At 42.9% G+C, this 16816-nt stretch overlaps 1 protein-coding gene across 1 annotated transcript in view; it reads left to right on the forward strand.

The window, feature by feature from the left end:
* NCBP1 (nuclear cap binding protein subunit 1) overlaps positions 1-16816 on the forward strand; it is a 511810-nt gene that overhangs the window by 31260 nt on the left and 463734 nt on the right. Inside the window, exons 2-6 of the mRNA XM_069236547.1 lie at positions 3743-3834; positions 6319-6419; positions 7013-7169; positions 9029-9136; positions 9330-9451. Of these exons, the coding sequence (XP_069092648.1) occupies positions 3743-3834; positions 6319-6419; positions 7013-7169; positions 9029-9136; positions 9330-9451 (580 nt within the window). The remainder of the gene's footprint in view (positions 1-3742; positions 3835-6318; positions 6420-7012; positions 7170-9028; positions 9137-9329; positions 9452-16816) is intronic.

A 16816-nucleotide genomic window follows, 5' to 3' on the forward strand; every position in this document is an offset into this window, starting at 1 on the left:
CATATCCGCCAGTGTAGATATGTCCTTGCATGTAATTTGATGCACCCTGCCTTGGGGCTGTAAGGCCATCTTATTGGTGACTTACCTCTGTTACATGCAGTGCTGGGGAACATGGTACAGAGGCTATGTGCCATGTTGTGGTTTCACTTTTAGCTGTATCAAGACACACACCTTGCAGTGGAAGTCTGCATTTGCTAGGTGAGGGGTCCCTTTGGGTGGCACAACACATTCTGTAGGCCTTGGGGACCCTCTTTGGTACCCATGCCCTAGGTACCAGGGATACTATTTACTAGGAACTTAGAGGGGGACCAAAGCTGTTGCCAATTAGGGAACAATTGCACAGTTTTAGGGAAAGAGACCAGGCACTGGGGACCTGGTTAGCAGGAACCCAGTGTACCGTCAGTCAAAATTGCATCGAATACCAAGCAAAGAGTGAGGGGTGAACATGTCAAAAAAGGGCACTTTCCTACAAAACATCCAGTTCTTCCTGGCAGAATGTTGGTTCTAGTAGAGTTCTGATTTGGTGGGGTTTGGGGTCCAGTACTTATACCCAAATGTGCCTTTTGAAGTGGGAGACACATCAGGCCTTTGAAGATGGCAAGGTCCCTGCCCTTCCTTCCCTGTTTCCAGACACACTACAGGGCATTATACAGCTTTTATATGAGGAGTGGCACAGCCCTACTCTGGTGTGAGTGTCAGGTCTTCCTGGGTCAGAGGGGTGGAAGGAGCAATCAGCCTAGTGATGGGCCATCAGGAAGCTGATGTCACACCCAAGCTCCCTTTTATGTGATTGTCTGGAGAGAATGCACAAATTCCAGCTGTCATCTACCCCAGATGTGTATTCAGAGACAGGCAGAGGCACAGAATGGTTAAAGTAAGAAAATGCCAACTTTCTGAAAGTGGCATTTCCAGATTTAAAAGTTTTTAAATCTGATTTCACCATAAGTTGTGATTTTAAGTTGAGTCCAGAGTAACCAAACTTAATATTTCTATATTTCCCAATTTAAAGTTACAGTTAAAGGATGCTTGAAGGTAACCCCAATGTTAACCTATGGGAGTGATGGGCCTTGCATAGTGAAAAACAAATTTATCAGGTTTTCACTGCCCAGAAATGTTACATTTTAAATGTACACGTTCCAACATTGTAAATACACTGCACCCTGCTTGGGGCTAACCATGGCCTACCTTCAGGGTGACCTATATGTACTACAAAGGAAGGTGTGGGCATGGCAAGTAGGTGCAGTAGAAGTTTAAAACTGTACATACAGTCTGTGCAGCGGCAGGCCTGAGACATGTTTGAAAGTGCAGGACCACTAGTAGCATTTAATTTACCAACCATGGGCACATAATTTAGTGCACTTTACTAGGGACTTGCATGTAAACTAAGTATGCCAATTGTGGATAAGCCAATGTTACTGTGTTTAAAGTACAGAGCATCTGCACGTTTGCACTTGTCAGAAGTTCCTAGAATCCAAAGCCAGCATAAATGAAGTCTGAAGAACAGGGGGTCAGAGGGCATAAAGTTAGGGGAAATCACGCCAAGGATGCCAGGTCTAAAAACATCTTTACTTCCCCTGCCTGCATCCTTGTATTCTTCTACATGATTTCCAGGACTTATTTTTTGTAAATCGTGAGGCCCATCTTGAGAATGCTTGTGTTATAGCTGTGTCCCTGAATTTCAGTTAAAAGAGCAGCCAATGCAGCTCAGTGGGTTCTAATAACCTTGCTGTATTTCTTTGGAAAGGTTTCCTACATCTTATGTGGGCTGCTACACTTTTGATGACAAGGATGATAAATATCTAAGCCACCATTCAAAGCAGGCCACTTCAAGATACTGTCCATATTGTGTTCAAGCAGTTCTCTTTTCCTCTGAGAATTCTTTCTGCATGACTGATTATAGACTAATGGTTCATCAGTTAGGCGTGACCATGATGGAGTTCAGAAGTCAAATGAGTAATAAAAAGCCCTTTGTTTTTTTTTTGTTTTTTTTCTCCCTTTGGCACATCTAGTGTGCAAACAGAGGTCGTGTTTTAACAAGTTGCTGTTTATTCCTCTTTAAAATCGAGGTTTACTTTTTTTTCTGATTACAAAATCCTCTCATTATGCAATGTGAATGAACTATGTAATCTTGCTGGGTACAGGGAATGTGAAAGGAAAGACTTCAGGATGCCATTTTCTTTCTAGCAAACATTCAAATACCTGTAAATGAAACGTACATCTATATCAGAATATATAGCAGCAGTGAGGAAATTACAATTGAAGCAAATTTTGCTATTTTGAAGTGTCAAACAGAATTAAATAGAAACAAAACAAATTCGTTCACTTAGTGATAAACAAGTGAAATATTAGCTGAAACTCTATTTCCGCATATTAGTGTTTGTGTGCTGCATAGTTTTCATTTAAAGTGCATGTGTCTGCAAATGTGATGTTCATTTCAGTATAACATGTTGTCTGTAACTGACAGTGCAGTGCACTGCCACACCATATTTTATAATATATTTGTACCAGTGTACTCCAAAATATACAACCAACTAGATGCTACACTCTTACTTTTCTTCTGCTTAATACATTAGCTAAACTTTTCTTTGTGTGATATGTTTACAATGCCTTTGACTTCAGTGAGGAAGCATTAATGCTAGCACCCACAATTCTGAAAATTGTTATGGCACCACTGGCGCATACCAATTGAGAAATGTTATTTGCGCGTGAGCCCTGTTGGTTCACTTCTTTTCAACAATCCTGTTTCTATGCACGTCTTGGAGGAAGCAGCATATTGTAACTTAAATAGAATATGCTCAAAAATCTGCCTAGCACTTTTCAGTTTTTTTACATCCGTATTAAGTCGCGCAAAAAAGTAGACTTCCATCAGTGAAGCGTATATGGAAATTACTGTATTGGCTCTTATTCCGATCTCAACAAAACATACGAAATGTTAATAGGACCCTCTGAAAACAGAGCAGGGATCCATTCAGAGGGCTTTTCACAAAAATGAATTTCAGTGATTTAATCAGAAGCAGTAAAGGAAATGTGTGCACAAACATAACAAACAACAATTAGATTAACTCCCAATATGCTACTTTTATCAGCAGCACTTATAGTGCAAGTCTCAGCAAAGCAGGCAGCCTTTGTTAGAGTTTTTACAGCACATGCCAGCTTAATTTAGCCTGTTTCTACGCAGTCCTAAGTTTTACAGATAAGAGACTAACGGAACAAGCAAATTGTGAGGCCTAAGATTCTATTCCATGCCAATTAAGTAATCTGGTTGCTTTCTTTACACGCTTGACTATCTCTAGAGATAGTAAGCAAAGCAGGCTTATGCCAGGGTTTAGTAGATGAATAGCGACCAGGATACAACAAAACAAGGCCTTGTCAAAATTGTCTCCCCTAAAAACTAGGGGCATCATTCTGAGAGCTCTCAATGTCTCCACATCTGTCTACACCTTGTATATTCTTTGGTCCACCTACACCCATGTTCCAACCACCTCCCCATCGACCCCTACCCTTCTGGTATAAATGTGGTCCTTGGCCACACCACAGACTGTACTTTTTGGGCCCCTGGGAAAATGTTTACCATTACCCACAGTGTACAGCGTCACTAAAAAACTATTGGCAAAGCAATTGGGTCCCAAAGGTGAGACCTGTTAGCTTTGCCAGTTCTTAATTAAATATGCAGTGCCAGTCTAAATACATGTTGAATGGCTTTCTTAACCTAATTAAACCTTTTGTTTGTTCCTTTTCTAAGGAGGTGGGCAACCACACAAAAGGAGAAGAACATCTGAACCAGTTGAAATTGAAGATCGACTTGAATCGTTGATTTGCAGAGTGGGAGAGAAGGTGGCATTCTTTTTATCTATTCCTCATTAACCAGCAAACTGTAGACCTATTGGAAATGTAAACCATACGAGAAAACTTATAGATGGTGAGAGGAGAAACAAAAGGGTGTTTTGCCAAAGTATTTAAAGAATGTGGTGCCTATGTGAATATCCACTTGATTACTTTTTTTTATAAAATAAGCTGCTGAATTTTTTAGCATGGAATTTTCCATTAACAAGATTTTACAAACTACATACTCATTTTGAATTTCACTACATGTTCTACAAACACCCAAACCAGCTGTGCACTGGCAAGGTATGCTGCATAGCAAAACAATAATTAGTTATGTCATCACATTTTACCCCCCCCCCTCCCCTTCATTGATAGCCTTTCCACGTATGAGTTGGCCTCTTGTCATAATTATTTTGCTCAGTTCACCGGGGGACTTTGAGGAGGGTGGTACTTGCAATCTCTTGGGTTGGAGAGGTTGTACTCAGGTGATAGGCCTATGTTGATTTCACTCTGCAGCCTTTGTTCTGCACCTGAACAGAGTTTGAGTTTTTGACTGGATTACTAGCTTGCCTTATGTCTCTCTGTCTGTGTCTAGTTCTGTGAAGATATCAATCTCCCCTCCCCTCCCCTCCTAGTCCTTGGTTTTGCAGACTGTTGTAGTGCTGTCACTTAGCTAGGGATTCCCACAGCAAAGATCCTCCCACCCCACTAATGGAACATTATCATTTGACTACTTATTTTCTCCTCCCTGGGCATCAAGCCACCGCAGACTGATGAAGGGTGGCAAAATTAAAGGCATCTGTCCTACTTGGGACTCTTAGCTGTAGTTATATTGTCCAGAACCACTGTCACCAGACCTTCCTTTCTTACTGATTCTTCCCATATCCCACTCTCTCCTTCATTAATGTAACCTAATTATATTCTTTCAACAGCAATACCAGGCTGCCAACACTGGCTCCCAAGAATGCTATATTCCATTTGGTAGCTACCTGGTCTATTAGTCTACACTTCTGTGTACTGTATGACATGGGCTGAACCAAGGTGGACACTATGGAGTTAGAATATTAAACCCTTATTGACTGTTACCAGTTCATTTCTATGGGTTGATCCTCTGTCGATCTTGGGTTGACTTCAGAGCATTTTAAACAAACCCAGCCTACCTCTGTTAATAGTGGTAAAAAGTAGAACATGAATTTAGCATCATAGTCCGCTCTTTAAGGCCACCTTGATTTGTTAAATTTTGTTTGTTTCCTTCCCTCACATGTTTAACTTGTGTGTGTGGACCTGCTCACCAAATCTTTAACTCTGAGCCCTGGATGATGGTAACCAGGGCATGTCTTTGGGTCACTCTTCTGTTGGTAATCTCTAAGAAGCATTTACCACTGCTGCATGTCTCCTATGCTTTCCTGTGTTACTGCTCCATTCCAGGTGGCCCCTTCCCATTACTATGACTGCCCGTATCTAGTGCCTGTCTGTGAGTTGGTCCCTATTAATTCTTTGTGGACTCAAGTAATTCACAATGACTGTTCATAACCAGTGCGTACCTGGGGATTGTTCGCGTCTGCGTGGAATGTAAATAGCATTTATCATGACGAATGGATTACTCTAGGTTGCTTCTATGTGACTTTTGGATGAACTCTGCAGTGTTTACCTAGCTGCCTGATATCAACACAATTTCCTGTAGGTTGCTACTCTGCTACTCCAAACAAATCAAGAACTTATTCCATCTCCAGGATGATAGGCAATTTCACAACTGCAGGAATCTCACTCAATTTCGTTCCATTCCATGCGCAAGTGCTACGAAATGATTGCAGTGTCACACTTGGCTTCCACTGCCCATTACACCAAACCTCTTTGTATTTGAGGTACACTCTTAACCTTTGAGGTACACTCAACTAGACACAACAATAAGTTAAAATAAAGCACAAGTGTTCTGTCACTAATTCCTCTTTCCTACTCCTTTTGCTATTGCATGCTTAGCGGCAGTGACAAAGGTCAGTAAAAGGTGCTCCATTCTTATTAATCCCAAGAGCACCAAAATGCTTAATGAATAGGTCACACTGCATTACAACACTCTCCAATCCAAGCAGCCCTCATGATGTAGCAAACTACCTGTTAATTCTGCATCAGTGCTCGGTCAGGGGTGGGTAGCACTATATATGCAATTGCCGTACAGTGCTGCAACAGTCCCAGTGATTGACATGACAATGAATATTTTCCACTCTCCAATTCTATTTGACGTTAGAGGGGCTGTGTTTAGGTCGAAGCCCTGAGCGCTAAATTGGTGTGTATCTTAATACTTCTGTGAAGGACCTTTCTAAATGCTACTTTAGATGTCTCCTTAAAATAAAAATATGCCTAGGAAGATCTGATGAGGAAGCACAACTTTTAAAAAATGCCTTAATCAAGCTCCACTTTATCAGACTTGTTTGGGAAATCATCATAAGGCTAGTATTTGTTCATTCATTTTGTGTGGTTGCTCTTTTCCCTTAGAGTACCTCTTCATTAGAGAGCAACCTGGAAGGTCTTGCTGGCGTTCTGGAAGCTGATCTACCAAACTTCAAGAGCAAGATCTTGAGGATCCTCTGCGCAGTGTATGTAAAACACTCAACAGTTTGATAAATGATTAGAATGTGAAACATCTGCAATGGAGAATATTTCCTGCTTCTTTAAAAAAAAAAAAAGTTCTCTAAATATTTGATAGCTCTGCAGTTTTATAAAGCAGAGATTTATATATCATTGAAGCAAGTAAACATGCTTGACTATTAAACAAGTTTTGAAAATTTGGCGAACTGCTGGTTTAAAAAAAAATAATAATAATAATTCTCCTTGTGTCCAAGGTATTTGTTTCTGGAACTCAGTTTCCAAGGCATTGTTTGTGCAAGAAACTGCCCGCCCTCTGCCTCATTTTGTCCTGTGTCTCATTCTGAATAGTCTTAACAGCTGTCCAGCAATAATGAAGTTCCTACAGTTTTTACTAATACTGTATCATTAACTCACACTAGTGAAATGAATAACATGCATTGCAGAATGTGTGTACACTAATGATAGTGGAACTATGGGCACTAACTTGCAGGTGTAGTTCAGAATCCATTTTAGATTGATGTGTTCAAACTATTCACTTGGGGGTGAACCTTCACTACTAATCAAGACTCATTCTAATTATGTGTTTATTTCCTAAAATCAGCGCCCGGATTTTGCCTGAGAAGTTGACTGTTTACACAACGTTGGTTGGGTTGCTCAATGCCAGAAACTACAACTTTGGAGGCGAGTTTGTCGAAGCCATGATTCGGCAGTTGAAAGAGTCATTAAAAGCCAATCAGTACAATGATGCTGTATATTTAGTAAGTAATTCTGGTTTATTTGCACACCCTTTCTAAGGACACTTACCATTTGAACACTGGCATTTACTCATTGTTAATTCAGACCAGATTTTAATTAATTCTACAGTGCTAGACATAAGGAACGGTCATGAAGTCCAATGAAGAGCAAAAATGATCGGAGACAGAATGATTCATAACTCCATAGTTTAGTGGATAGGAAAAATAATAAAATACACTAAAGATTTAATGTTCATAGATTTATAGCATGAAGTAAATATCTTTGGGCAGTATATTCAGCATGCACATTTAAGTTGAAAGCAACAATGTTTCATTTTGGAGATTGCTTGATGCTGAATATAATAAAAGCTTTCATGACCTTCAGTTTTGTGAAACTTAAAATTCGAATTTGAAGCTCATTTTTTTTTTTTTTTTTAAATTTGACCTAGTGACCTTTTTTTCTCCTTTTATGGATATTTATTTTGCAAACAATCTACAAGAGGGAATGGGTTTGTGTGTTCAAATCTCTTCATCCCATTAGAGATGGGCTGCATGAAACCAGTTGTGAGCAAGAAACAAATGTAATGGATATAGAATACATGTTTGTATTTTGCTTTTCACTTGAGTTGCATAATCATGTTAAATTTAAAAACATGAATACTGAAACACTATATTTTGAACCTTACAAACCTTTTTCATGATGGCAAACCACAGTGGCGTTGCCAGGGTACACCGTGTGTGCCAGGCACCATGGTTATAGTATTTCGCTTAAATTGGTGCATTCTGGGGTTTGTTGTCTGTTTACTTCACATGAACCAATCTTAATGCTCTATAACAGGAAAACTAGTGCTGCATGCGTGGTGTTTGGTGTGCGAGGAATGGTTTGACAAACTTGAGTGGACTGATATATTATAAAGGGAATAAAGTTATAGATCTGCATTGCTATTGGTGTATGACGGTATCAGTGTGGCCAGGAATAAAACTGGCATGGAGAGAGCGCTGTATTGTCACCTACAGGAGATTAAAATATTCCATCACCCAGCAAGTGACCTTTCCAAAGAGACCACTGATTGAAATCCTATTGGAGTCACTCTTTTACAACTTTACAAATTTTATTTGCTCAGCCAAGGGGGTAAAGATTAGGTGAACATGAAGCAGGCAACCATTCACCCAATATCCTTCACCTGCTTTCTGTTTTTGCTTGTATGCAGTCTCCCTCACTCTGTTGTTTGGTCCGGTTTGTGTGTTTGTATGGATATCTGGATCTACTGCAGTTACCTGCAACCTCTTATACTATAACGTTTCATGATGGTTCCAGATTGTTCTCACTGTTTGCCTCTTGCCCTATTGAGTTCTGCTTCTGTCCCTCACAACTTCCTTTCTCCATCTTCTCCTTGATCGTTGCCAGCCAGATGCCAAATGTTGATTAATAACATCTGTCCATCCCAGAAAATAGAAATGTTTAAGAAAAATCTTTCTGTTCACTTGACTCCTTTCTCCTTCCCTTTGTTCCTGCTTTCCTGTTAACACTTTCACTTTGTGCCACTCTAATGCTTCCTCAATGTGCCTTGGAGCCAACCATTACACTTGCTCTATATGCATTAGTAACTGCAAATTGAGTGTTTTATTTGCATCACTCTGTCTGGAATATTGTATCTGTATGTTTGCATGTATTTGTGATCTGTGGATGATTGTTGTGTTAATGCATTGTACAGAAATCAAACACATTGGCTTTTGTTCATGCTTGTTCCTTGTGCTACTGAAATATTAGTACATCCAGTTAATAAATCCAGGGTGATCCAAAATGCTGAAAACCACTTTGTCTAAACCACAAAATATTTGAAAATGCTCTGGTACCTTCTTTTTATTTCGTTTGAAAACAGGTGCGGTTCCTATCTGATCTTGTGAATTGTCATGTAATCGCTGCACCTTCCTTGGTTGCCATGTTTGAAAACTTTATTAACGTGACGCAAGAAGAGGATATACCTCAGGTAACTAGTCTTTTGTACTATTTTGCCAAACAGTGAATTAGGACTCTTTATTTTCAATTTACAAAATACCTGAATTGTAGGAGTTGGATTTCTCTTTATTTGATTCTGTGCTTTTTGATTGTGCTACTTAACTTTTCTGTAGTCCAGCACCAAATTATGTTCTTGCTCTCAAAACGTTTTATCTTGACCATAGGTGCGGTGTGACTGGTATGTGTTCGTGGTTCTTTCATCTTTGCCATGGGTTGGTAAGGAATTGTATGAGAAGAAGGATGTGGAAATGGATCGTATATTTACCCTGATTGAAAGCTATCTCAAGTAAGCATTTGTGCTCTCTGTTTTGATGGAGGTGCATTGTTAGTATTTTTGGTAAAATTTGTGCTGTAAAATGTATCAAAGATGAACAGTTGTAAAGTATGTTCTGATTTGTTTAAACGCTGTACAGCAGTGTTATCCAACCTGTGGTCTGCGAAATCAAATTGATGGGAGTTTTGTCTAGTGGCAGTTTTGACTCTTCGGCGGTAGCTCAGATAGTTAATGTGCCTGCTGCAAAGAACGTTTATCCTACAGAGAACCGTATTTTCTGTGCATAGCACAGTGGGTTACCACTTTGGTCACAGATATTCTTCTGTTATTGTGCAGTTCATAAGTTACAATGATATTCTAGCACAGTGAGGTAAGAACTGCCAACAAAGAACTACATGGATCAAATTAGAAAGTTATGTTTTTTTCCCCCAATTCTTTCACTAACCTTATTCTGCTAAAAAAGGTTTTGCTTGCATAGGAATCCACTATTATTAAAGTCAACGCTAGCCAATGTTATCTTCTGAATCCTGAGTTTGTGCTTCTACAGACAAAGCACTCTTAGAAAATGCACTCCAGTATGGCTGATGTGAATCCTGCACCTTGTTAGACCCCTGTAAAGTGTTTTGACACCCTGCACTGGTATGAGAGGTGCTATAAATTAAATACATGTGACAGGGGTAATGGAGAATTGAGAGGCCCTTATGGTTTTACTTCTTTTCCCTACCACACTTTATATGAAAAAGCTTTCTCAGATCTTATATATCTACAATAAAAACAAAAATCGCTTGGGAAATGTAATATTTGACTTGAGGATTAAGCTTTCCTAAATAAAACCAAATATTGAAAAGTTAGTTGCCGAGATGCAGCACCAACCTTCCCATTAAAGTTTTTCAATTTTTGCATATTGTTTCAATATAAAATAATTATATCTTTACAAATTTGAGTATTTGTTCGGTGTGTTCTTGTTTGTGTATTTTTTGCGAATTACTGTTTTAATGCTTGCAATTTAAATCGTACAAATTGCTTTCCCCCCCCTGACTTCCAGTAGTGATTCAGCAGGAGTCTTCAGGAGTCAAAAGGTTGGGAACCACTGTTCTGGAGTGTTTTTGGTCCACTTTATGTAAGATGGCTGAGACCTCCTCCAAATTAGTCACCCTATGCAGGATACTTGTCTTGCTCATGTAATCCCTTCCACATGTAAGGCTTTTATTTTGCTAATCTACATATTTTATTTTTTTATTTTTTCAATTAAAGATGTTGGTGAATGCTGGTGTGGCGTTGGGCTACAAATTGCAATACACCTATAGAATGAAGTACTGCAAGTTTTATACGCATTGCATTGATAATAAATGATCTAAATGCTTTTCTGTGCCATGCCAAACAAACACAAATTGTGTGAAAGGAATTTGGGAGAGCAGTCAAAAGGAGAAATAAGTAAAGCCTCTATTTCATCTAACTCTGCTAATGAGTGGAAGTTAGTTGTATAGGATAAGGAACACTGGTGATTTTGGTTTTTAAATGTTTGGTTGTGTGAGCAGTCCTAAAGAGTCGGGGAGAATCTTAGAGAATAAAAGACATATATGTTAGGGTGTAGCACAATATAGACATGAAGTAATGATCAACAATAGATTAGTAAGCATTTTTATTAACATTTGTCTAAAAAAGAAACTAGTAAATGGAAAACAAACTGCATCCTGTTTAATACACCATACGTTTTGGATGGCTTGATACAAACTGGTAAAGGATGGCTTGACCGAGATAATTTAACCCTTAGCTGGTCTCAAAGTTGCATTTTACCGATGCAGAAATAACACTGAAAAGCAAGGAATCCCAACAGCACATCTGCTACATTAGCAGTTCTTAGAAACTGAAGAAAGTCCTCAAACCACTCCACTTGTAATGTCTGAACTGGTACTACTGAAACAATCTCCGTTGGTTGACACCCCTCCTGTTACATCTCACTTTAGTGCAGGAAGCTCAGGAAAATCTAACAATCAGTGGTCTGCTCAAATTTGCTGTGTTAATGAGTATTTGAAAGTGACGCGTACTTCATTGAGCTCTGGCTTTCCCCCAGTATGCTTCTTTTGATCTAAGAAGAACTGTCAGGCTTGGAGTGCAGTGAAGCATCATTTGACAAACACCAGCTAAGTGTTTGCGATCTGTGATGATATTAAGCCTGGAGAAGAGCCAGCATAGGATCCACCTAGAAGATAAAACCAACTGACTATGATGGAACCAAGAAAACCTCAGTGACATCTACATGACAGGACACTTTGGCATCCTGGTGACGTACTGAAGAACTCTGAGGTATCTACATTGCTGTGTTGGTGTCCAACCCTTAACTGGCCAGGAGATCCTATGGAAGGTTGTCAAACCCATTATCTGTGGATGCTTTTATCTTCCTTTTTCTGAGAGGGTAATGTAAGCCATCACCACTCCCTTCCTATTGACCCTACACCCCTGGAGAGTGTTACATTGAAAGCAGCTTCCTAAACACAGAACTGGTGGAATGATTGTCTCATGACATTTGGGTCTCAACATGTTAGTTTGAATTGCAACCAATTGAAGGCATCCTTTGCAAGTCCAGTGTCGTACCCACAGCTAAATCTTAATACTCTGCTCCCATACAGAGTCAGCACATGTCATTGGAGGCCAAAGACCCAGTAATGCTCTTCTTTTCCTTGGTTGAAGTAGCAAACTCCAGCATCTGGGTCAGCTCCTCCACTGTTTCTCCCCCCCCACCCCACCTTGCTAGGCCACACTCCTGGGCTATCATTTCTGCTTGTGTGTAGGGGCTTGACCTCTTGTGGGGTAGTCTCCCTCTTGAGAGATCTTCCACTCCCCTCTCTCAGCAGGCTATGGTATCAAAGCAGTCGCACAGCTGCTCCAGATGTACCTTGCAGACTTTTCCTGATTCTGTCAGCTCTAAAAGACTGCTGTCAGTGACCTCCGCTGTGGCTATCGAGTTCCTCTGGTACCCTGCAGAGTACCCTCTCTTTGGTCAGCCAGAAATCTAGAACCGAGTGAGGTGGTTACAGTTCAAACAAACTAAAAATCTGATTAGCCCCAGGAGAGTAAATACAGGGGTCATCTCGAAGATGCAGCCTGTGTGCATTTTTCAGTAAATCCAACACTGGCATCGGTTTGGGTTTATTGAGCTGTGAAGTTTGATACCAAACTTCAGTCTTCAGTGAAGCCATCATGGAGCCTTGGAGTTCGTAATGACAAACTCCCAGCCCATGTACTCAATATGGCCACACTGCACTTACAATGTCTAAGAATAGACTTAGACACTGTAGGGGCATATTGCTCTGTGGTTCAGTGAACCCTGCCTTAGCGCTGTAAGGCCTGCAAGAGGGGTGAGTTAACTATGCCACAAGCTGTGGTTTGTGGGCATGGCACCCAGAGAGGGATTCCATGTCGAATTCACCTTTCTGCCCACCAACACACAATCTGCAGCAGTAATGTGCATGTGTTTGGTGAGGGGTCCCTTACGGTGGCACAATATGTGCTGCAGCCCTTAGAGACCCTCCCTGGCCACAGGGCCCTTGCTACCTTTTACAATGGACTTAGCTGTGAGCCAGGGGTGTGCCAATTGTGGAAGCAGTGGTTCAGTTGAGGAACGAACACGTGCTTAGCAGGGTCCCAGCACATACACAGTGAAGTTAGCATCAGATAACAGGCAAAACGTATTGGGGTAACCATGCCAAAATGGGCACTTTCCTACTCTGAGCCCATTTGGCACCTGGACTGGTAGGAGGGATAGCTAGACAGGTAGGAGTGCCACCTCCAGGCTAGTACCACTCCTGAGGTGGGCTACTGCGAGGTGGACACAACATTTCAGAGGTAGCCATCTTTGTGATGGCATACCTAGGAATTCTGGGACAGTATTATGTCCACTTAAAACAGGAAGTGGTCATATAGGGGGCAACGCAACCCCAAGGGTCAGTAGCCCATTGGCTATTACTTTACACACCCCTAACGTCCCTAAATCAAGGACACCGAAGAGCCATGAGAGCAGAAGAGGAGAAAAGAAGCAGCTGACCTGGTACCAACGCCGCCAGCCTCCCTGCATCACTCGTCAAATTCTGCACCAAAGATGACTTGTCCTGCAGGTGTGACTCTAGAAACCCAGGAGGACTGCCTGCCTTTGAAAAAGACTTAAAACCTCCCGTGAACAGCAGACCTATTCTCCATCAAACTCCAAAAGAAGGGAATCTGCGGCTTCTGGAACCGCCAAAACCTGGCACCTGAAGTTAGTACTCCATTCGCCGTCTCAGACCAGCGTTGAAGTGGAGCACCGGTGGCAATGAGGTTCTCCAGCCCTCCAGAATCGGAGCCCATTCTGGTTTCACTCCTCCTGGACTCCCAGACACCTGCAGCCCCCCTCTACCACGACTGCTCCACTAAGGGCACCTAGGCACCCTTTGCCCTTGAGCCATGGAGAAGAGGACCAAGAGTGCCTACCTGTGCCCAAGCATCGTGAGGCCTGAGCCCCGCTGTTGGTTCAGCCCGACTGGCCTCCTGTTCAGAGACTGAAGCATCTTTTTGCAGTGACCAATCTCACTAGTAATGCATTGGGCACCCAGCGCTGTCTTGCACTCTGTCGCCCCATGTGCTGCTGAGGGTGTACTGCTGGTGCTACCTTGGACCTTGCCCACTACTCAACTTAACTCCTGGAGATTTGTCTTGTAAGTCGCTGTACTCTACTTGTTTGCAGAACTTGTTTTTCCTTGTATAGGATAAAATTGCAGAACTCAGAAATTGCAGTGTCCACTTTTTAAAGTGAAAAGAATTCCTATTTAAAAACATACATACCTGAATGATTTCTCTCTCATGCCTAAACATAAAGATACTTGCTGTAGGAAAGTGCCCTCTTTCCCCATACTCTGCCTGTTGTCCGTGTGTTTGACTGTGTCTACTAGGATCTTGCTAACGAGGACCCCAGTAGTTGTGCTCTCTCCTCTAAATTGTACCTTTTTCTTCCCACAATTGGCATACTGGCCCTCCCATGTAAGTCCCTAGTATATGGTACCTAGGTACCCAGGGCACTGGGATTCCAGGGGATCTCGGTTGGCTGCAGCAGTTATTCTGCCACCTATAGAGAGCCCATGCAAAGGATTCTGCAGGCCTGCCATTGCAGCCTGCTTGAAATGGGTGCATGCACCAGTTTTCACTACAGGTCACTTGACCAGGTCACTATGTCACCCGTGTGGTAGGCCTTCTCAGCCCAGAGGGCAGGTTGCAGGTACCTGTGTGTGAGGGCACCCCTTCACTAGCATAGGTACCCCCACAAACTTCAGATCCATTTTCCTGGACTTTGAGTTCTGGGACACCATTTTAGGTGTGTACTGGACACAGATCACTACCTATGTCCAGCTACATAATGGAAACTCTGAACCTGGGCATGTTTGGTAACAATCATGTCAGAATCATACACGAATATTGTTGCAAGTATTGGAAGTATGATCCAATGCACTCTAGGGGCCCCTTAGAGGACCTCCAGCATTGCTACCACCAGACTTACAGGGTTTTCTGGGCAGCCCTACTGCTGCCACCCCTCAGACAGGTTTCTGCTCTCCTGCTGCTTGATCCGATCAAACCCAGGAAGACAGAACAAAGGAACTCCTTTGGGAAAGGGAGGTAACACCCTCTCCCTTTGGAAATAGGTGAAACTGGCTTGGGAGGGGTGGCCTCCCAAAGACACTGGTTTGCTTTGAAGAGCACATTTGGTGACCAATCCCCTTTCAGGGCTATTTAGGGTCTCTCTCTTGGGTGGGTCCTCAGATTCAGCTTCCAAGATTCCAGCAGGACTTCTCTGAAACCTCTGCTTCAGCTTCCGGAACTGCGACTGGACCCTCCAGGACCCGACAAGCTGCCTCCAAGAAGAAAGGTCTCTTCTGGAATATTGTTTCCAGTGCTCCTGCCAGCTTTGCAACATTTACCTCGCCATGCATCCTCAGAAGACTGCACCTGTTAAGCCTGCTCAAGATGGAGGAAACTCCCTTGGAGTGAAGGACTGCCCTGCAATCTTTGGCACCTACAGCAAGCGACGACCAGCTGTGTGGCTCTACCCTCATCTTGAGCTGCGGGTATCCTGTATCATGGGTGGTGGTCTGGAGTAGTCCTCTTAGTCCTCTCTGCCAGCAGTCCAACTTTGGTTAAGGTAAGCCCTTGCCTTCCCATGCAGGACATTGCCCTGTGCACCGCTTGCTGCTGCCAAGGCTTGTTTGCATCTCCTCCAAGGGGTCATAAGGCGAGGTATAGCTCCAGCCCCCAGCACTCCTTCCTGCAAAGCCCAGCCTCCTGCGTGGTTCTGCGGTGGCGTGGGATCCTCTTTTGTAGTGTTGCGTGGGCCTCTTCTGCGACTCCAGTGTCCCCCGTCCTGTGGGATTCCTGTGGGTGCTGCCTCTACTCCAGTGGACTCTACGACGCGGAGGGTCCCCTGTGACTCCCCTTCCTGGGTTGAGTCCTCCTGGGCCTTTGCTGGTCCCTGGCAGTACCACTTTCCCACTAACCGAGTTTGCCTTTGCCAAGGCTCGTTGGTGGAACTCCTGCACCGACATCCGTATGCAGTCTACCTTCCAGCATGGGACAGCATCTGCATCCATCGGGTACTCTTCCCCGGCTGCAATGCTGACTTGTTCTTTATCACATTCGACCAACTCCTGCAACTACAGCTGGGTAGGTAGTAGCTCCTACTCCTCCTGGACTCCAGTGTGACTCTTGGACTTGGTTCCCTCTCGCCACAGGTTTTCTTTCTTCAGGTGTCCACCGCTGGTTTTTCTGTCTTCCTCGGGTGTAAGGAAATGCCTCCTTGGCATGGTTACCCCCTGACTTTTTGCCTTTGCTGATGCTATGTTTTGAATTGATAGTGTGCTGAGGCCTGCTAACCAGGCCCCAGCACCAGTGTTCTTTCCCTAACCTGTACTTTTGATTCCACAATTGGCACACCCTGGCATCCAGGTAAGTCCCTTGTAACTGGTACCCCTGGTACCAAGGGCCCTGATGCCAGGGAAGGTCTCTAAGGGCTGCAGCATATCTTATGCCACCCTGGGGACCCCTCACTCAGGACACACACTGCTTACCAGCTTGTGTGTGCTGGTGAGAACAAAACGAGTAAGTCGACATGGCACTCCCCTCAGGGTGCCATGCCAACCTCACACTGCCTATGCAGTATAGATAAGTCACCCCTCTAGTAGGCCTTACAGCCCTAAGGCAGGGTGCACTATACCATAGTTGAGGGCACCAGTACATGAGTACTGTGCCCCTACAGTGTCTAAGCCAAACCTTAGACATTGTAAGTGCAGGGTAGCCATAGGAGTATATGGTCTGGGAGTCTGTCAAACACGGACTCCACAGCACCATAATGGCTAC

The sequence above is a fragment of the Pleurodeles waltl genome, chromosome 1_2 (assembly GCF_031143425.1).
Source record: "Pleurodeles waltl isolate 20211129_DDA chromosome 1_2, aPleWal1.hap1.20221129, whole genome shotgun sequence".
NCBI lineage: Eukaryota > Metazoa > Chordata > Amphibia > Caudata > Salamandridae > Pleurodeles > Pleurodeles waltl.